The sequence below is a fragment of the Triturus cristatus genome, chromosome 4_2, assembly GCF_964204655.1.
Source record: "Triturus cristatus chromosome 4_2, aTriCri1.1, whole genome shotgun sequence".
NCBI lineage: Eukaryota > Metazoa > Chordata > Amphibia > Caudata > Salamandridae > Triturus > Triturus cristatus.
Window position 1 is genome coordinate 800,420,070 of NC_140586.1, and position 23,094 is coordinate 800,443,163.

Consider the following 23,094-nt stretch of genomic DNA (forward strand, 5'->3'; position numbering starts at 1 on the left):
TATAATTTCACAAATACGTCATCTAGAACGAGTGACAGTACTATAATTATATTGGAATAGACAGGCAAAGATGGCGCTCGTACTGCTTCCATGTCTACAATGTAATGCTACATCAAACGCGAGAGCCTCTTTCTCTTTCCATGACATTTGAAAAGTATGTAATGGTGTCTTTCGTATGTACAACGTTGTGTGAACAAGCCACGAAAGTGGCGAAACGCGTCACGGCGGGTCTATGAAGTAATAAACCCCCTTTACTTTTGGATCTGAGTCTGCTGTTTCTGTGCACATGCCCCTGAGAGCTCGAGTGGAACTTCGTTTTTTGTACATATTGTTAGCCGGTTCTGCTCCGCCGGTCTCGAGCCACCCCCCTAAAAGATTGAGGACACTTGGAAGGAGGATCTCGGCTTGAATTGAAATTTGTGCCCTTTTGATCGACTATTGGATCCGGAGATCACAGGATTAACGTCATAAGCCGCGCTACTGAACCAGAGAGACCTCACGCTATCCCACGAGGACCGGGATACACCGTGAAGGTAAGAGAGATACGTGTTCAGTTTTATACTATTGCGGGGTTGTCTGGATTATAGATCATCGGAGAGTTCTTTCTGGGGTCATAACATTTGACCTGAAATGTGGTAACTCTAGTATGAGAAGTGACGATTCCTGTGGCACCGTATATCTTGTTTTAAGGATAGATATTTTCCATTAGCCTGGGGGAACCTTGTATTAACAAGGGGGGAGCATTTGCGCAGTCGTGCGGACAATTTTCCAAAATCACGTATATTCTAGGAGTCACGAACATTTTCACATTGAATATCTTGCGCTTTTCGAAGCCGGATGGATGAGGAAAGGGAACGCAGAGAGGCAGCGACAGCTCTCTTTGCAAGGGCACCCGGGGTGGCTAAAAATGTTCAGATAAGAACAGCATGCGAAAACACAATCTACAATACACTGAAAAGATTGGAAAAACTCCATAAACAAGAAATCTCCAAGTGGTGGGAGGCAACATCACTCCAGGACTACATTGAAAAATCTATGATACCTAGAGGGTTAAGAATCTATATAACCCCGTCATATGACTCTCCAGACCCCAAAATGTTGGAGGAATGGTCCATGAATTCGGCCTGCAGTTCAAAGAATATGCTAGAAATACTAGTGAAATACGCATGGTCGGATAGAGAAAAAATCAAACTGGAATTAGAAGAAATAAAAAAGATATTGGATGTGCACGAAGACCAAGAGACAATTGTCAAATTCATAGAAGAAATGAAAAAACGTCTAAGAATTATGGAAGACGATATTAAAAAAAGAAAACAGCGTAAACTCCATAGAGACTGTGGGGACTATGAGGCTGGTAGAGTCTTAACATACAGCAAAAAGTATGACCATCTGTATGAAAATAGAAACACAGCGGAAACCAACATCAGTGTACACCATGATCCACAAGTGGAGGAAGCTTCAGACCTCAGCGATACCAACACGGATGAATCGATGATAAGAACATCAGAGAGTTCAACCTCAAGTACCGAAAGAACAACCTACCCAAAACCCACCTTTTTAGACGAATACCGGTTGATGAAACAGAACCGGCAATCAACACGATCGATGACGAGAGAGAATCGGATGGAAGACACACCTCAACCGAGAGGAAGGGGCAGAGGAAGAGGAAGGGGTACCAGAGGAAGAGGAGGAAAAGGACCGGACAAAGAAGGAAGAGGAGAGAAAACTACGGAGTACATGGGAAGAAGACAGACTCGCTCCAAAAAGAACTAATGATGGATGACATAATGGTAAATCAAACCATCATAAACTTGAGTACTAAAACCATCAGTCAAAAAACTAAAAGAACCCTTTGTCTAGGACTTTCCTTTTGCCCATCAATACCAATGAACTACACTGAAAGTAAAATTGATGTTTTTAAATTCTGCAGAAAAATGAAATTAAAAAAAATGGCATAAACTGAAACCAACAGTAAGTAGAGAAATCCACCATAAGACACATAACACACAGGAAGAGCCATTGACAATTGGTGACATAGACACAATGATTATCCTGCATGAGCTCCAAAATAATTCAGATGAAACAGGTATGAGCCAAGACTCCCTACTCATCTTGAATGAATTGGAAATACAACATGACAAAGCGGCATGTAGTAATTTTAAACCCCAATCCACCTTCGTTCCCAAAATGGGACATGACAACATTGATACTTTTCAGGAGTTAGTGAGTACCGACATGCTCAAGTTCAGAAAGAACAATTGGGCACAGAAAATGAAAAAGTTTAAATATAATCTTACTGCAACTCAGAAAGAAGCTATTAAAGATCTAGCCAGTGACGAGAGTATCATAATAAGACCTGCCGATAAAGGGGGCAATATTGTGATTTTGCCCAAAGACATGTATGTTAATGAGGCATTAAGACAACTCAAGGATGGTAAGACATATAACAATGTGACACGGGTGGAATACAATGACAGTATCAACAAAGGGTGGGAGTTGCTCAAGGAATGGAGAGATAAAGGCCTGCTGGAATGGGAGGAATTCTGTTTCCTAAAAAAAGATTGTCCAATCTTACCGGTAATGTATCTGTTACCAAAGATACATAAAAATAGGGACAATCCGCCAGGCAGACCGATTATCTCATCCAGAGGCAGTTCCCTAGAAAACATCTCACGTTACGCAGATCATTTCTTGCGGGAATTTGTCCTTACACTTCCATCTTATGTAAGAGACACTAAAGACTTTCTCAATAAAATATCGAGATTGGTGTGGCAAGAGAATTACGTTCTGATAACATTAGACGTTAATTCATTGTACACCATAATTGACCATGAGCAAGGGATTCAATCATGCGCAGGTTTTTTGAAACGCAGAAGCATTGATCTTTTGGAACACACAGGTATGATCCTGGACATGATCAGATTTTGTCTCACGAACAATTATTTTCTGTTTAATGATATGATTTATAAACAGAATCACGGTACCGCGATGGGTACATGTTTCGCGCCTAGCTTCGCGAATTTGTTCATGGGGGCATGGGAGGAAGAGATCCTAGCAAGACCAGATTTACAAGAACTACATACCAAAGTGATTTTATGGTTAAGATACATCGATGATATTTTCGTAGTGTGGCAAGGCGAAGAGAGTGAGGCTGTAAGGTTCATTGACAAACTTAACCAGAACAATAAAAACATCACACTAACTAGCAACATCAGCAAAGAGAAAGTCGATTACCTAGATACATGTGTGCAGGTGAAAAACAACGAAATACACACCATCTTATACCGCAAGAGTACTGCAGGTAATACTTTGCTTCATGCTCTGAGTAGTCACCCCGACAATTTAAAATGGAGCATTCCCTATGGGGAACTACTCAGAGCAAAAAGGAACTGTAGCTTATTATCAGACTATCAGAAAGAAGAAGGACTAATGATGGAGAGATTTAGAGCAAGAGGTTATCCATCATGGGTTCTCAGAAAAGCTACTGAAAGAATAAAGGCAGTTGAGAGATCTAGTACCCTGTTGACTCCAGAATGTGCCACCCAGGAAGAAGAGGACAAAACTAGACTGATCATGACATTTAGTGGTCATTCTACTGAAGTCCGTAAGATCGTACAACGTCACTGGGAAATTTTGAGGAATGACAACATTATCGGAAATATCTTACCAGCAAAACCTCTGATCACATATAGGAAGGGACGAAGTTTCAGGGACACTCTTGTACATAGTGATCTAAACTCTGCCCCCGTCATGAGAGGCATTGATCTACCGGGCTTTTTTCCATGTGGCCACTGTAAAGCCTGTAGAAACAGCAAAATGGTCAAGGAATATATGAATACCAGTACCAACACAATGATCAGCATCTCACAATTTCTGACATGTACAAGTAATTTTGTGATCTATGTTTTGGAGTGTCCGTGTAAACTCCGGTATGTTGGCAGCACCGTACATATGGCAAAAAAACGTGTGCTGGAACATATGCGGGCCATTACAAACAAGGACAGACAATATCCCATTGCCCGTCATTTCTCAAGTTACCATTTCTCTGATTGTTCGAAACTCACCTATTATGCTATTGAACAAATTACACCCAAAGCGAGAGGAGGAAACAGGGTGTTAAGATTAAGACAGCGTGAATCAAAACTTATCATAAGTATGTGCACCCTGTTTCCTAATGGCCATAATCTCGACGAAGAAATGGCAATACATTTGCAAAATGAATGAATATGTTTTATGAATGAGTGCTATTAGAGGTATATTCTCACATATTCTCTTTCTTCTCTTTTTATGTCGTATTTTTAACAGGAGGAGATGAGAAAGGGTGTCTTGGCTGAACCAGCTTTGAGATCTTCCATCCCTTTTTCTCCTCATCAGATCATCCGACGTCCCTTGGCGTAAGATAAAACAATATGGTTTAAACACTTAAAACACTAGCAGGTGGAATAAGGGGAATACATGACACCTTACATTTATAGTGATCGAGAATGAGAAATGTATTTACCCACTAACCAGGGTATAATATAACGAACAAAAGTACATCAAGTACAGGAGATATACAAAATATGAAGAATCTCGATTTCACCCACTAACAAGGGGAAACAACATTTTGATCACTAGAGACTCTTAGGACACTAAGGAAGCAAGTACCGTCACTAATATGACTTTAAAATTCGCATTTGATTAACAATGTTAATTTTGTAACCTGGCAACTAGAAAAAACTTTTTTCTGAGACGTGTAAAAAAACTTTATTAATTTTACCTTACAATGTATAATTGTCTGAATTGACGAAGGATGGTATTATTAATGGTATTATTAATTACACGACTGCATTACAAATGTATAAACGGTTGTCTATTATCATCCCGAAGGAAAATGCAAAATAATGACGCATAACGATAATTTTTTTAAATTGGTTGAAATGGTACTGGTAATTTCGAGTATCCTTTAATTAACATTTTTTATAGTTATAATTTCACAAATACGTCATCTAGAACGAGTGACAGTACTATAATTATATTGGAATAGACAGGCAAAGATGGCGCTCGTACTGCTTCCATGTCTACAATGTAATGCTACATCAAACGCGAGAGCCTCTTTCTCTTTCCATGACATTTGAAAAGTATGTAATGGTGTCTTTCGTATGTACAACGTTGTGTGAACAAGCCACGAAAGTGGCGAAACGCGTCACGGCGGGTCTATGAAGTAATAAACCCCCTTTACTTTTGGATCTGAGTCTGCTGTTTCTGTGCACATGCCCCTGAGAGCTCGAGTGGAACTTCGTTTTTTGTACATATATATATATATATATATATATATATTCACTGAAAAAAACCAAAGGTTACAGAAACGTTATAGTTAGGCTCAGATTTCACTCGTACAAAACCAGTGAAACTCGGCAGTCATAGTTACCTGAGCTAACTATAACTTACGGCCCCAGAATGCACTGCTTATGACTTCCCATATTACATCACTCATTACATGGTCAGTAACATCACTGATGACATCATCCAGTGAGAAGAAGTATTTTGTAAGAGTTTATGATTGTTAAACATATATACAAAGGTACTGCTAAAGTTAAATTAGTATAGTAGCTGTACTACCAATGAGTGATACTACTTCTAATATATATAATGTGAGTGGCTGTGTGATTTATGTATCATTGTGCATATGGGTGTGTGAGTAGCTGCATGGGGGTGTATGTGGGTGCGTGAGTAGTGTGGATGGGTGAGATGCTGTGTGAGTGGCTGTATTGGTTAATGAGTGTTTCAGTTGCTGTATGGGTGGGTGAGTGGTGGTGTGAGTGGCTCTATGGGTGAGTAAGAGGGTATGTAGTGACTGTATGAGTGAGTGAGCGGGTGTCTGAATAGCTGTATGCCCGAGTGCCTGGGTGTGTAAGTGGCTGTATGGGTGAGTGAGTATCTGTGTGAATAGCTGTATGGGTGAGTATGTGGATGTGTGACTGCTTGTAAGGATGTGTGAATGGGTATGTAAGTGATTGTGTGTTTGTGAGGGCGTGTATGGGTGAGTTGGTGGCTGTGTTGAGAGGCTGATTGGGTGACTGAGTGGGTGGGTGTATGAGTGGCTATAGGTAAATAAGTGGGTGTGTGACTGACAGTATGGGTGAGTAAATGGTTGTATACATGGCTGTATGGGGAGTGAATGGTTGTGTGAGTGGCTGTATGAGTGAGTGTGGGTGTGTAAGTGGCTCTATGGAGGAGTGAGTGGGTGTGTGAGTACTGGTATAGATCTGTGAATGGGTATGTGAGTGGTTATGCAAGTGTGTTTGTACGAGAGGTTGTATGGGGTGTGAGTATGTGTATGAGTGGTTCTGTGGATGATGTCACTTGAGATGTCATCAGTGATGTCACTGACAATGTCATGAGTGATGTAATATGTGAGGTCATAATTAGGTCAGGTAACTATAACTGCCGAATTTCACTTGTTTTGTATGAGTGAAATCTGAGCCTAACTAGAACAACCCTCTAACCTTTCTTAGTTAGTTTCTAAGGTTTTTCAAAATCTATTTCCTAACTATATCATCCCTGTAACCTTTGGTTTTTTAAGAGTATACTCATACGTCTTTTAGTGAGTCAGTGAGTGGGTGCAAGAGTGTTTGTGTGGTTATATGAATGGGTGTATAAATGTCTGAGCAGGTATGTCAGTAGGTACATGAGTGTGTGACTGGATCTATGAGTGGGTGCCTAAGTCTGTGAGTGGGTGTTTGAGTGGGTGTGTGATTGTTTGAGTTGGTCTGTGAGTGGGTGTAAGAGTCTGTGTGTGTCCGTTACTGTATGCATACGACTGAGGGAATATAAAAGTGGGTGCATGAGTTTCTTACTGAGTCTGTGAGTGGGTGCAACAGTGTCAGAGTGGGTATGTGAGTGGGTGTAGGAGTGTCTGAGTTGGTGAGTGGGCACATGAGTTTCTCAATCAGTCTGTGAGTGGGTGCAAGGGTCACAGAGTGGGTATGTGGGTGGATGTATGAGGCTTTGACTGTGTCTGTGACTGGGTGTATGTGTTTCAGAGTGGGTTTGTGAGTGGGTGCATAACTCTCAGTCAGTCTCGGAGTAGGAGCGTGAGTGTCTGAGTGAGACTGCGAGTGGGTATATGAGTGGGTGCATGAATCTCTGAGTAGGTCAGTAAATGAGCATATGATTTTGAGTGGGTATGCGAGTAGGCACATGAGTCTCTGAGTGAGTCTAGAAGAGACTGCATGAGTGGGTATGTGAGTGGGTACATGAGTCTGTGACTGGCGATATATATATATATATATATATATATATATTTCACTGAAGAAAACAAAGGTTAAAGTAACATAATAGGTAGGTGCATATGTCAGTAACAACATTAAAGGGACCTCTCCTAGTTTAAGTAATTTTAGCCCCAGGGATGGGCTCTCTGGGGCCTTTAGAGGCTTTGGGAGTCAGACCAGTGAGGCCCCCTCCCCATTTTGAAAGATTTCTGCCCCACGGGGTTGACTCCCCAGGGCCTCTGATAGCTTTGTAAAAGGGACCCTTTTCATATTGGAATTGGCCATAGAGATTAGGTCCTCTGGGCCTCTGGAGGTTCGGGGACCGGGGCCATGCGCCCCCCTCCCCTTATTTGCAAATTTCAGCAGAGGGGTGGGCTCCTAGCAGCCTTTAATAGCTTAGGGAGGGGGCCACACAGCACTCCTCCCCTTATTAAATACTGCCCCAGGGTTGGGCTCCCCAGGGCTTTTAATTAATTAATGTGGACTGGCCATCAGTTTGTTTGTTTTTTTCCGATCCTGCAGAATCGCAGCATTTTTTGCAGATTTTTTTTTGTTTTTAGACCTAGGGGTCAGGGTATCCCTACCCTACCCTTTTATATTACTTTTTCTTTTTTACTTCAGGACAAGGAGACTAAGTCCCCGAGTCCTGTAATGGCTGCCAGAAACATTTTTCTAATGTTTCCGGCAGCCATTCAAAGCACTTTCTGACTCCCGCGAGATGGCCAAAGGGAAATCAAACTCCCTGGGCTAATCAGAGCACAATTTAATTTTTTTAATAGGCACTCCCATGAGAGTCTTGAGCCTCTAGTGGATCCAACTGTCCAGATATACAATTATTTTTTAACCTTCATTTCTCAAAAACTACTCAACCGATGTACACCAAATCACAATCTGGGAACCAAAATCTAGCTTCCTGCCAAATTTGGTGTAATTCCACTCTGCAGTTTTTGCTGTAGCCCTTCTTAAAGAAGTCTATGAAAAAGGCATGGAGATTTTGAATTTTGGGACCCTCTTTTTTTCTCAGCCCCTGCTTGATGGATCACCCCGAAACTTTCCATGCACAAACTAGTAAAAAAGTAACACCTTTTTTGAAGGTTTTGTGGAGATTTGTCAAATGGGGCCAAAGTTAAAAGCAATGCAGAAAACGCTTTTCCTATGGAACAGCTGTGTGTATAAATATAAATATATATATATATATAGTACTCACTATAGTCCTATAGTAATATATATATATATAAATATATCACACGAAAAGAAACACCAGACTTGGAAGGCCTCGCTCCTTGTGCCATATTTATTTCCTGTCAGGCAGCATCGTCGCACTCATCATCGGCACAGAAATTCATCAGTACCAGATTGTCCTGACGCGTTTCGGGCGTCCTACGCCCTTGTTCACAGGTGCTGGTTGATGCAACAGAGCAGAATACCGTCACTCAAATACCAGTGGATGTACCTGCCCACCTGGGCGTGTCTGCTCAGTGCTTGCTGGTATTTGTAGTTCAATCCAGGTAAGTTTGAGATAAATGCGGCCACTGTGTAAGCATCATAAAGTTCAATAACCCCAATGGGTATCTGGTAACCAACAAGGGTTGCGGCAAGCTGTTCTTAACCCTATTTGGCAGGAAAACACAAGGCTCCAAAATGCGATCTGTAATCATCACGCTGGACCTGCTCATCCGCTGGGGGGCCTTCTGCGACCCTGGCGGGCCGCAATTAATTCCACACGAAAAGAAACACCAGACTTGGAAGGCCTCGCTCCTTGTGCCATATTTATTTCCTGTCAGGCAGCATCGTTGCACTCATCATAGGCACAGAAATTCATCATTACCAGATTGTCCTGACGCGTTTCGGGCGTCCTACGCCCTTGTTCACAGGTGCTGGTTGATGCAGCAGAGCGGAATACCGTCACTCAAATACCAGTGGATGTACCTGCCCACCTGGGCGTGTCTGCTCAGTGCTTGCTGGTATTTGTAGTTCTATCCAGGTAAGTTTGAGATAAATGCGGCCTCTGTGTAAGCATCATAAAGTTCAATAACCCCAATGGGTATCTGGTAACAAACAAGAGTTGCGGCAAGCTGTTCTTAACCCTATTTGGCAGGAAAACACAAGGCTCCAAAATGCGATCTGTAATCATCACGCTGGACCTACTCAACCGCTGGGGGGCCTTCTGTGACCCTGGCGGGCCGCAATTAATACCACACGATAAGAAACACCAGACTGCACCAGCACCTGTGAACAAGGGCGTAGGACGCCCGAAACGCGTCAGGACAATCTGGTAATGATGAATTTCTGTGCCTATGATGAGGGCGACGATGCTGCCCGACAGGAAATAAATATGGCACAATATATATACACACACACACAGACAAACACACACGCTAGTTTCATCTGATTCATTTATAGCACCAGTCTCAATCCTCAAACCATCAATTAATGAAATGTTTAAAAGGTGTATATTGCTCATCCAATATTAAGGTACTATCCATAAACTGATTATCAATGGTAAAGCTCAGAAACAAGGCGCACACACACAAATTTAGTACAAGTTTATACAGCCAGAATATTATCAGAAAGAATTAAAGCAGAATGAATTAGCTAGGAAGAGTCGTATCAGAAAAAAACAGAGTGTTAACTGACCTCCCAGCCCTTTACTATAAAAAAAACCTCAAATAAGCCTTAGGTGCAAACGTGTATTCCTAGGAAATGGGTAGGTAATGTATCAAGGGACAATGGTTCCCTTGGAGGAAGCGGGACAAGCCTTCTCTTCCTAGACAAATATCATTAGGCATCCACTACTGATACTTAGTCACGTGATTTAATGCGCTTGCACATGAACAAATAATACAGAGATCAGAACGAACTTTATCATTATGAAGAAGGTGCTCCAGTGAATGGCGCAGGGAATTGTGGAACAAGTGAGGGCAAGTAGGCAATAAGTGATATCAGAACAAATAATAAAACAGCACTTAAAAATACCCCCACTAAGTCCAAAGCTAACTCAGATTTGGAGTGCAGATAAAGCTGGATGTCAATGAATGCGTGCCTACATGCTTAGTGTTGACGTTTTAACACCTTTACTCATCTAATTTCCTCTGGGTCTTCATCAGGACAAATCGGTACCACCAAGAACGCTGAAAGCTCCAGGTTAAACGGACTGTATAATTCATCTCTGTACCTTGTTGCAATGTGAAACACTATCACTCATCCGCAGAATCACTGATCCACAAAACGGTCCCTCACATCACCTGTGAAATCCAACACTGTAATGGGAGGGTGTGAAAAAGAAATCTGTGTTTCGCCATGACCAACTCAATCGGTATGCAGATCGGACATATTTCCCTGCACGAGATGCACTGATCCAAGCTAAAGTTTTTTTTTTAAACTTAGTGACATAGTTAAAAGTTGAAAGGAGCTCTATTGTTTTCATCAAGCATTACATTGATACGAGGGTGGGACGCCAAGAGAGCGAATATAAAATCCAAAATGGCCTTGGTTCATCTTGGACCATTTTTGCTGAGCACTGGTTCTTTGCGAAAGAAAATCGGGGATTAATTGTTGGAACCCATTTTTTGGTATAAATAGCATTTGATTTTGAAAGTGAGGATAGTTGTGGGACCCAAAGGGTTTACAAACCGGGCACTTGGCACTCCTTAAAACTGGAAAGCCTGGCTATGTTGTTCATCCTGTACCATGAGCATACACAGGCTAACTGAGCGTCTACCACTGGCCCTTTGGCACCCCCTCAACAAATTACAAATCCCAAAGCCAAGATGATGTCCAAAATCCACCCACGGTTTGCCAACTTTACCTGTGACCGAAGAACAAGGGGGCAGAAATCTTTCTGGGCCTTACAAATATCTTCCTGTGCTTAAGTCATTGCATTCATATTTTCGCGCCTACCCACATCTACATAAAGCATTATTTGTATGTGTTTATTGGCAGAGTTGCCTAAATGTCGATTAGCACTTCAATCAAATGAAATGTTCTTGTAGTAGTGAAAAATGTTATCTAACCACCCACCATTTCTAACTCAGCATAAGGACTGTTTTTAAAGTTTAAACATTTTAATCAATTGGCAACTGAAAGTCTTAACTCTGTTAACACGCTTGCTAAAACTGTTGTCTTCATTCCCACAGTTTAAACCAGCAGCCCCCCCGAACTCTCCAATTCGATCGCTCCTCGTGGTTGCATTGCATCTGGGGCACGCCCACCTCCGCAGATGAACCTCCCTCTGCAGGGGACACTTTCAATGCCTGATCTTTGTGTCTGGCTTGGAAATGTACATGTATATTCCAGAGAAAGCTCTAAAAACTAATAATCGTGTGCAGCGTTCAGATGCGTGAAACACTTGGCTCAGCTTCCATTTGGGCGTAGCCGTAACACCCACCAACTGGCATGTCCACATACTGCCAATCTGTTGACCACTTGGTGTACACAGCATTCCGAGTAAGGCTCTTAGAGGTGGCTTCTCTGAGGGCAATTTCAACCAACTACTCAGAGACATGAAGCCAATTGGGGATTCTTGTGCTATTCAAAGACCAGGTCTTGGAATAATAAAAATGACCATAGCTCAACAAAAATAAAAAAATAACTTATTCGGATCTGGGTGCTGTGATATGCCATTTTAAATTTGATGGGACCCTCATTTCTTTGAGAATGGTTCCAATGATCTCTCCACTGCATGGAGCCCAGATCAACTGGTCCCCATCTCTTACGCTCCACACGCCTCACATTTTTCGTAGAGTCCGCCATCTTTGCCCCATCAGTGGGCCAGATTATTTCTGCTCTCTAGTAGATTGCACATGTTCTTTTAGACTACCAACTACAGTGACCAAAACACAATATGGCGTGGGTTTTAAGAAGAACATCTGACCTGTTAAGATGGCTGACCATGTGTGGCCATTGGCAATAGAGCCCATGAGGTCTGTAATAACAGACATCTGGAGTAATCACATGATTCTTGGATATGGTGCTCCATAGAAAGCAGGATCTACCCCAAGTGGCATGTGTACAAAGTTCAAAGTGAAGGGCAAGTAGATTCCGAAGCAACTAATATATTGCTCCCCATATGTTTGAAAATAGGAGGGGGGAATATGTTCTATTATTTTTCTTAGTAGCCACAGGGTTGTCTTGGAGAAACGAGTGCTTAATTTGTATAAAAAAAAAATAAAGTGCCAGGTCCTTCCTCAGGAGGTTGCTGCAGCTCTCACCACCCATAGCTCCCGACATCGCTGCCAATGACAGTACCAACACAACTACAAACCATCACAGGCCTACAAGTGTGAACATTTTGACTATTCAAGGCCCCCAAAGCCATGGTAATAACTTCGAGGCAGGTATTAGTCATTTCTAATGTACATTGTGATTATAAAAGATAACTCACTGTTTTCAGACTTCAGGATCGACGCTGGACTGCCCTTGCACATCTCTGCTGTTCCTGTTCTTGTTGCCAGCAACTCGCCGGACCCGCTGCGCGGGTCCCGCAGCGCGCTAACTCAGCGCGGAAGCTTGCTGGACGGGGCTGCCTGTCACCTTGGGGAAACGTACCTTGTTGAGTATTAAGAACCGCAAAGGCAGGTTGGAGATCCAAACCAGGAGACGCGAATATAAGAAGCTGATTGCTAATGCTAAGATTGAATGGGATCAGAATAAGTGGGAAGAACTTGCTAGTTCCATAGCCTCCATGGATTCAAGGAAGTTTTGGCGAATTGTCAGTTCAGGTTCTGGGGAACTTGTCTCGGCAATAGAGCCAAATATTGCTTCCAAGACCTGGCAGGAGCATTTTCAGTCTCTGTACACAGAGGAGCCAGGCCATGGGGGCTGCATTGCCATCCCGTTAGCCTATAATTGCATGGAAGGGGATCCATCCACCATAAGGGAGGTCCGGGCTGCCATAACAGGTTTGTCAACAGGAAAGGCACCCGGCTTGGATGGTCTCCCTGGTGATCTTTTTAAACAGGAGCCAGACATATGGGCCCCTTATTTCCTGGTGCTATTTAATGCGATTCTAAAGGGTATGGAGGTGCCCTGTACTTGGCTGGGCGCAGAGGTGGTTCCGATTTTTAAGAAAGGCTCGCCCCTGCTCCCATCCAACCACAGGCCCATCAGCCTGATAGATGTGTCGCAAAAACTCTTTGGAAGACTAATTTTAGACCGTTTACAGAACTGGATAGAGGAGACCGCCACTATGAGTCCCTACCAGGCCGAGTTCAGAAAGGGGGTATCCACTATGGACCAAATTTTCCGCCTTAATCTTATTTATTTGGAGGACGGCACTTGTGGAGGGGGGCTGCCTGTACACGGTATTCGTGGACTTGCGGGCCGCCTTCGACCTGGTGCCTAGATCTAAACTTTGGAGTGTCCTGGGCGACCTGGGAGTCCCGCCAGACATCCTGGCTAATCTGATTAAATTACATCAGGATAATTTTGAGCAGGTCAGGTGCGGCAGGATGGGCGGCTTAACTGAAAGATTCCCCGTTGACAGGGGGGTGAGGCAGGGATGTGTGCTTGCACCCACCCTGTTCTGCCTCTTTGTCAACGGGGTCATCAACCACCTGTCCAGGCTAGAAGACATTGACGCTCCTAAATTGAATGGCAGCAGGGTGCCTGCCATAATGTTTGCAGATGACACCCTGCTGCTCTCCAAATCCCCCATGGGAATCCAACGGATAGTGGACGGGTTCTTGAAGTTTTGCACTGAGAGGGGTCTTGAAATTAATGCCTCCAAGACAAAATTTATGATCCTGAACCCTACCCCCTCCACACGTCCTAACCCTGTGCTAGGCACGGTGCGATTAGAGAGGGTTACTACATTCGAATATTTGGGGGTAACCCTGAATGAGAAAATGACATGGGGGACACATACGATCAAGGCAAATTTGAAACTATCGCAGAAGGCGGGGGGTATTCTAAGAATGGCGGGTAAATCTATTTATCGCCCACTGGGCCCTATGATTCAGATCTACAAATCCCAAGCACGGGGCGCAGCTGAATATGGGGCGGAACTTTGGGGCCATGTTTCTGTAAAAACTCTAAAAACCACAGAAAACAAATTCCTTAGGCAGCTAGTGGCCCTCCCCTCGAGTACCCCACTGCTCCCCCTCAGATTGGATCTAGGTCTAAGGCCAATTGCTGAGGAGTTAGGTTTAAAGCCCCTAGCCTTTTGGCGACGAATATGGAGCAGCCAGGATCTTGGTGATTATAGAAGTGAGCTCCGAGAGTTCTTGGCTTTTCCAAATACCAGTAGCATTCCCTGGCTAAAATACATAAGGAACATATGCGAAAGCTTAGGTCTCCCGGAATTATGGACCGACCCTGCTAACTCAAGTAGGAGGACCTCTCGAAAGGCACTTTCACAACTTTATTACCAGTTGAAGTTGAACACTGACATAGGTAATACACGGGTGGGATCATTGACTCACACATTTTTACAACTGAAAGATTCCTATCAAATGGAAAGTGTATTGGATGGCATGGGTCCTGTGCTGGCAAGAAAATTATATCTACAGTGGAGATATGGCTCTCTACCTTTGAGGGCCTTCGCTAGCTCTTGGTCCAAGCCCCCAATAACAGAGCAGTGTCCAGCCTGTACACATCCTCATGAGAGTGACCTACATGTGGTCCTTTTCTGTAAAGCTTATCAAAGAGCGAGGAGGTATTGGCTCCTACCTATTCTTAAAAATATGGGCTTTAGGAAATATTTGCCCGCGTTCAGAATCCTTAAAACTGATTTGCCACCTCCGATTGTATTTGCTGTAGCAAAGTATTTAATGGCTATGTGGCACGTTCGATCTTGCATTTTAAAAGAGGGGGGCATTGTATAAAGTCATAAGACATTGGTTTATGTTTATTATGAATTTTAAATGTTTGAATCATGTAATTTTTGTAAACTAGTGTGTAACTGAAATTGTTTAAAACATTGTAAATTCCAAATTTTAAAAAATGGCATGTATTTACATCTTTAATGGTCTAAATGACCGAGAATAAAGATTGTTGGAATTCATTGGATTATAAACAACTGTTGTGCTCATTTGCAAATTAGACAAACAGCGCCGCCATGTTGCAGACTGTCACAATTGCCAGTGTTGACCACCCGAAATCACCGGCTCAAATTAAGCTCTGAATTTGATATCCAGTATTCTACCAATAAGACAGCAAGAGCCACATGTCTACTTGTTTTAGGAACTAAAGGCTCCCCGCCCACCTGTGTATGTGAAAACCACCCACCTCCTTTTTAAACTCCTGCACAGCCTTGGCCATTGCGTCCAGGCCGCGCGCCCTCAGCCGACGTGCGTCTTCCATCTTCTGGTTCATCCTCCAGTGACACGCCCATTTCAGCACCACCAGGGTGGTAACTATGCAACAGAGGGTGGAAATGATGAAGTGATCGACAATGAAATCAAACAGGAGCGCGACCATTGCGAAGCGTCCTCGGGCTTCACGAGCAGGGAATGCACAGACGCCCCAAAGCCGAGTTCAGACCGTATGGGAGACCCTGGACCCAGATTACAACACAGTCCGGCGGAGCTGTGGAAAGTATGGACTGGAGTCAGCCTCCGGTGGTGTGCCCACGGGGACACGAGGAGCTGTGGAAAGTATGGACTGGAGTCAGCCTCCGGTGGTGTGCCCACGGGGACACGCGGATGCAACAGCTTAGTTTGAAAAGTATTCTTTCCACTGTGAGCTATAGGGACTTTATCAACCACGGCGCTTCCATGGATTGTGAGAGAGAGAGAAAGAAAACGCCGTCGGGTCCAGACTTTTGAAGTGGACGCGGACGGATTCTGCGATCCAATAGTTAATTACTTCTGATTCGCTGGCAATCTCCCCCCACTTCCCCCCCGAGCAGGCATATCAAGTCTGCAGAATTATTTATAACCCATCTGTAAAGATGCGTAAAGACATGTATGACTCTAAAACGCAGAGAATACTTCCGAGGCCAATTCGAAACCGGATAAGATTTAAATAAAAATAGTCCCGAGCTCTGGAGCCAACAGGGCTCCCGTGTGTGCGAACTGCGACTCCAAGAGAGCTGTTCGGACTCAAAATAACCGTGTGTGCCAGCAGGGGCGCAGAGTATGCCAAGTTCCCCTGCTTAGCGTTGGTTCAGACCCAAGATAACAAACTGTACCAGCAAAGGCAAAGTATGTGCCAAGACAAACTCTGAGCCTGATCAAACTCAAGCTAACAGAAGGCGCCAGCGCGCACATGAAGGGCACTCTTACCCGTGATTCACCCTCAGTGGTGACCACCAGTGGCCACACAGTGAGAGCGGCTCAGCACACAATGACAAAGTACCAGCAAGGGCTTGGTGAGCCACAGGTGCACACCGAGTGTGGTCAGACTCAAGATAACAGAAAGCCCCAGCCTGCAAGGGCACGGTGAGTGCCACACTCAGTGTGGTGAAACTCGAGATAAGTGAACGCGCCAGCAAGAATACAGCGAGTGCCACACTGGTTGAGACTCAAGATAAGAGAACGCGACAGTTGGGGCACAGCGAGTGCCACACTCAGTGTGTTTGAGACACAAGATAAGAGAATGCGCCAGCAAGGGCGCGGAGAGTGCCACACTCAGTGTGGTTGAGACTCAAGATAATACAACGCAACAGCAAGGGCACAGCGAGTGCCACACTCAGTGTGGTTGAGGTACAAGATAAGAGAATGTGCCAGCAAGGGCACGGAGAGTGCCACACGGAGTGTGGTTGAGACTCAAGATAAGAGAACGTGCCAGCAAGGGCACGGCGAGCGCCACACTCAGTGTGGTTGAGGTACAAGATAAGAGAATGTGCCAGCAAGGGCACGGAGAGTGCCACACGGAGTGTGGTTGAGACTCATAATAAGAGAACGCGCCAGCAAGGGCACGGAGAGTGCCACACTCATTGTGGTTGAGACTCAAGATAAGAGAACGCGCCAGCAAGGGCACAGCAAGTGTCACACTGAGTGTGGTTGAGACTCAAGATAACAGAACGTCCCAGCCAGCAAGGGCACGGCGAGTGCCACAGTGAGTGTGGTTCAGACTCAAGATAAGAGAAGTTGTTACTAGAGGCACAGTCTGAGCCTCCCACCCAAAATGTACCCAAGCCGTACTCTGAAGTATGAGTGGGCAACAGGGCTCACGCTGGAACAATCTTTGAGCTGCCAACATGGGCGCTTGGTGTTTTCAATTTTCAAACCCAGCTTGGCAGACATCTGGAAATCGCAGTCCCTTCCCCTATATGAGGTGGCTGCCTTATATGCCACGTTCATAAACTGCTTCTCCCTGTGTGATGCTGTGGAATCAACACTTATATGCATTGTTGTTTATATAGACCTCTCACACCCGTTTTAAATGCAAACACTGAATTTCTGTTTGGTGGGAGGGAATATTGCACCATATGGAAGGGAGGCCATGAAATGACATGGGCGTAACAAGCCCATGCACCCCTTTCACTGCGCAAAGTGCCTTTAGGGAGCATCATTCTGCCTAAAATGTAAATGAATGTTTGTGAGATATGGGAGTCTCAGGGGACCCTCTTCACAATCTGGAGAGGGCCCCCATCATTTTACTTTACACCACTGCGATGCGGCAGCAGCTGGTGACTGAATAACTTGTTACACATGGACCGTGCCCTGAACAAGTCTTGATTGGAGTGAAAAGGGTTGTACTGGGATAGAAAATAGCAAGCGCGGCCGGCACAGGTAAGAGCGGTGAGGCGTTCGACAGATGACTGGATAGGTACAATGTAATTTATTTTTATTTTTTAAACACTTACCTTGCGCTCGCTGCATTGCCGATGTGGTGAGTGCAAGGTAAGCGGATGAATCCTCCCCACTGCACTTACCTGTGCCGGCCACGCCTGAAAAATAGGCCAGGGCACTAAACTAAAAGTGGCCTCCATTAGTTACTTTGATAGCTTAAAAAAGTGTCCTATGTTTGCAAATCGGGGCAGTTTTGTACTTGTAAAGACATGCTGTGTAGTGTTTTGCATGGTACGAAAGGTTGCATGTATCGGAGTTAGATGCAGGCAATGTTTGTGGTAATATCAGGAAAATTAACAGTAAAAACCGACCCAGCAGACCATAAACCAGGCCCACAAACAGTAAAAAAACAGCCCACTCACTGACCTGTCAGACCAGCCCGTTGGGCACTGCTCGATTAATCCCCCCCCCCCCTTGGGTGGGAGTGAATATTAACTCACTGCCCACTGTGCCATTAATCCCCCTTGGGTTGGAGTGAATATTAACTCACTGCACACAGTGCCATTCATCCCCCTGGGGTTGGTGTGAATATTAACTCACTCCACACTGCCCATTAATCCACATTGGGTTGGAGTGTATATTAACTCACTGCACACTGTGCCATTTACCCCCCTCCCCTTGGGTTGAAGTGAATATTAATTCACTGAACACTGTGCCATTAATGCCCCTTGGGGGTGAGTGAATATTAACTCACTGCCCACTGTGCCATTAATCCCCCTTGGGTTGGAGTGAATATTAACTCACTGCACACGGTGCCATTCATCCCCCTTGGGATGGAGTGAATATTAACTCACTGCACACTGTCCATTAACTCCACCTCGGCTGGGAGTGAATATTAACTCACTGCCCACTGTGCCATTAATCCCCCTTGGGTTGGAGTGAATATTAACTCACTGCACACAGTGCCATTAATCCCCCTTGGGTTGGTGTGAGTGAATATTAGCAGGGGGGTGGAGTGAATATTAACTCACTGCACACTGTGCCATTACCCCCCTTGGGTTGGAGTGAATATTAACTCACTGCACACTGTGCCATTACCCCCCTTGGGTTGGAGAGAATATTAACTCACTGCACACTGTGCCATTAACCCCCCTTGAGTTAGAGTGAACATTAACTCACTTAACACCGTGCCATTAATGCCCCTTGGGTGTGAGTGAATTTTAACTCACTGCACACTGTACCATTAATCCCCCTGGTTTGTGAGTGAATATTAACTCACCGCACACTGTGCCATTAGTTCCCCTTGGGTGTGAGTGAATATTAACTCACTGCACACTGTGCCATTAATCCACTTTGGGTTGGAGTATATATTAACTCACTGCACACTGTGCCATTTACCCCCCCCCCCCCCCACCGTGTTAGAGTGAATATTAACTCACTGAACACTGTGCCATTGATGCCCCTTGGATGTGAGTGAATTTTAACTCACTGCACACTGTGCCAGTAATCCCCCTTGGGTTGGAGGGAATATTAACTCACTGAACACTGTGCCATTAATGCCCCTTTGGTTGGAGTGAATATTGCACAACAGAGAGGGCGAGGTGGTTGCCATGGCTCATTAGAACGGTGGTCGTTGAAGAAGCTGGCAGAGGTAAAAGATGTTTATTTTTTTCAGAGCAAGGCGAGGGCTCCTTGGGCCCATGGCAACGTCTCGTGGTAGCCAGTCACGCATCTGGAGCTTTGAAGGTTGTTTTTAGCAGCTGCGGTGCTGTGCACGCTGGGAAGGGCCTGTGACACTCACTGTGAGCCCCAACACAAGAACTCGCCTTAAAAACACATTGTTTGTCTCCAGAAAAACACCATCAGCGCCAAGTGGCGTCATGCAGTGCACACCACACCGAGTCGAGTTCAGCGGGTGGAAGTGTACAGACATTAACTGCAGACTCTCCGCCTGGCAAAAATGTGATTGCATCCGATAAGTGTGCGATTGATGAATAAAACGTTCTCACTGGCTTCGTGACCTGAAACGGAAGGCCTCGGGAAACTGCCCGCCACATGTCATTTTCGGTGTTTCTCTGCAGAAAAATAAGACAAACAACTAGGGGGTAGGAGGCCAAACAGTCAGAGCTATAAACGCAGTTTAAGTCTACTTAGGTTTTTTTGGCCGTGACCTTTTGTTGACTGAGGCTTCCTACGGGACGCCAAAGATACCCCAGCGCCTTGAGACCCTCGTGGGAGAGTAGCTGCGCTTTACCAACCCCTGATTGATTGAGATTTTAAAAAAAAAGTTGTGTTTGTTAATGATTTTGACGCTAAGAGGTTCTACCCGTTGCTTTTACAATTACTCATTTTAAAGTAACCTGGTTAAATGGTTGGACAGCACCTCCGTCCTAGAGACCGCACCTGAGACAACAATGACCAATTCTCGGTGTACCGAAAGAATTATTTTTGCTGCAGTTTGGGAATGTCGCTCTTAGCACCACCATCGCCCAAACGGAAACATGTTTGGAACGTTATTACTCATGTCAACCAGGCCCGGCTCCAGGAAGTTTTTGTTGGGTGGGCCAAGGGTGCATTTGGGTGGGCCACTGCGAGCCAAATTTGTCTTCTTCTAGCCTACAAGCCCTAGATTACATTATATTTACTTGCAGTCACCAGTATACAACGATCAATTCTGTGTGTATACAGAGCATGTGGAGAGTTATTTGAAAGTAAGAGCGATGTCTGGATGTAAGTGCAAACCCTCGAATTCCAACAGACCAGGATTCAACACAAGTCCTTCCAGGCCCGATTAGCCACTTTTCGACCATCCCTCTCCTGTGCACCTTATCTCACAGCTGGACTTGGGCCCCTGCCCCGTATCAGCCACCACCCAGCTCTACTTTCTTTATTCCCGTAAAAAACATTAGTAAAATCACCTTCAAACTTAAAACATTGAATATAGCAGTAAATATAATTAGCACACACTTTATGTTCCACAGTTGCCCTAATGACCTGATTGCTAATTAAATAAAAACAGAAAGGCAATGACAGGGCCGGTTTTATCGTTAGTGCGAAAGCCTTTTTTGGCGCATCACCAATTAACTTTTTCTCCGCAGATACCATTACTACCACACTGCAACAATACCCTTCATGTCTCTGAAGCCTCCTCTCATATACATTTCATTTGTTGTATAGCGCTACTCATATCACTGTAGGGTGACACAGTACTTTACATCACACACACATTATACAGAGACAAAAAATCATAAAAGTATGTAATTCAGTCTATAGGGAATGTCACATGAGCCAATGAGGATTACAAGGTGTAGGAATTACATGTCATCCATACTGGTGGGCAATATAATTTAAGAGGGTTTGGGCTGGGGAAGCACAAACTCAGGATTTAAAGCATACCCCAGTGGTTGGGGGTTGGCTTTACTAATAAAAATGTATATCGACCCAAACTCGTTTTAGCAACATTAATATAATGAAAGACTGGGGAATTTCTAACTTTATAGTTACACAAAAAAAGTGAAGTTCAAACTATACCATTCATGTTTGTATGCAGCTCTTTGATGACAGTTCATAGGCCACTGTCCTATGTTAGGATTGTAACTTTTGAAGTGCAAGTAACACAAGAATCTCTGTGACAAAAGGCCGTAACCCACTGAGCTATCCAAATAAAATACAGCTTATCTGCATTTCAAAACTACAAACAGGCAAAGGACTGCTCTCCAGCAGGATCATTAATCACCAGTTCTCTGGACATGTTTTACTGTTGCCTTGCATCCATGGCCATGGATGATGATGTGCCTTGCTGGGCCTGTGCAGATTTTTAAAGTAAAAACAAACAGTAAAACATTCTCTTACCTACTCCTTGTGTCACAGCCTGATCTGATAAGCAGCTGCAGGAGTCAAAGGAAAGGTGAATCAGAATAAACAAACTTCTTTTCTCAAATGCTGAACAGAAATGGAAATATCCACGCAGTAGCACAGGACGGTAGGCAAAAGTTACTAGGTGTCAAATAAAGAATTTGTTCCCTTCGCCATGCCCCTATTGTACTTGCACGACACAACACACCCGAGCCCAGGCCCAATCACGCATCTCTCAGAATATGAAGAAAAACAACGTTCGGAGGAACGTTTTAAATTAAAGTGCCCACTTTCTATTGGCCATCATATCCTCACTGCGAGGGCCAAGGCTCATGTTTGGGTGGGCCAGGCTAATGTTTGGGTGGGCCTGGCCCACCCTCTAGAACCGGGACTGATGTCAACACCCCGTCATGTGCACGCGGCCGTTCCGTGAATGGTCCTCGTGCGCAGGTGTGCGCCACTGACTGTACCTCTTTCCAGTGCTGCTGCACCGCCTTCTCCATGTTCTCCAGTCCACGGTCTCTCAGCATCCTGGCCCGCTTTATCGCCAGCGTGGTCCCCCGCTGTTGCGTCCATCGCAGGGTCACAAATACTGCGGCACAGGTGAAGAAGGCAGAGGCGATGAGCAGGTCTGTCAAGAACTCAGGCAGGAGTTGGCTCAGGCCCTCGAGGATCATCCCGAGAGAGCTTCCCCCGCTCCTTGGGCAGGCAGTGCACCGGGCTCGAGCAAGAGAGCTTCCCCCGCTCCTTGGGCAGGTAGTGCACCGGGCTCGAGCTTTCCCCGCTCCTTGGGCAGGCAGTGCACCAGGCTCGGGCGCGAGAGCTTCTCTCGCTCCTTGGGCAGGCAGTCATCCGGCTCGTGGACCCTGCGCGTATAAGTGGGAACTGCGCCATCCCTGCAAAAGTTATGAAGCCAAGCGCCACGGAAAACATGGACTGGACTAGACTCGGATTTAATTCAGAGCTCAAAACCATTGAAATATATGTATGTGCTCCGGGTGCGAAGAGTGAATGCTGAATTTTAAATACACAGTAGTGATTTGGGGTTTAATAATTCAGTAATAGTTGCAAAACAGTCCCCCAAAAAGTTAATTTATGTTTCAAACGATAGCACTAATCATGTTGTGCTTTCTAAAGGTGTGTAAAGTGCACACATGGCACATACCACACACATTTTGTGTTCTATTGATAGTAAATACTTTTCCTGCAGTGACGTGTCTCAACCCCACTGCTTCAGTGCGCTTTACCATTATAAATATTCAGACACACTAACAATCAGCATCATCCTTGAATGTGCTGAACCCAGAGAA

The 23,094-nt window shown here is 44.7% G+C and overlaps 1 protein-coding gene across 2 annotated transcripts in view; it reads right to left on the reverse strand.

Annotated features, from left to right (window-relative positions):
• The window catches only part of LOC146835075 (vitamin D3 hydroxylase-associated protein-like), a 536,242-nt gene extending 513,582 nt beyond the window's left edge, over positions 1-22,660 (reverse strand). Inside the window, exon 1 of one of the 2 annotated variants that reach the window (XM_085602742.1) lies at positions 22,255-22,660. In XM_085602742.1, the coding sequence (XP_085458868.1) occupies positions 22,255-22,461 (207 nt within the window). In that variant the 5' untranslated portion in view covers positions 22,462-22,660. Of the gene's footprint in view, positions 1-15,479; positions 16,026-22,254 lie in introns of those variants that run through there. The other variant, XM_085602743.1, reaches the window with a different exon arrangement.
• Positions 22,661-23,094: the final 434 nt, after the last annotated feature.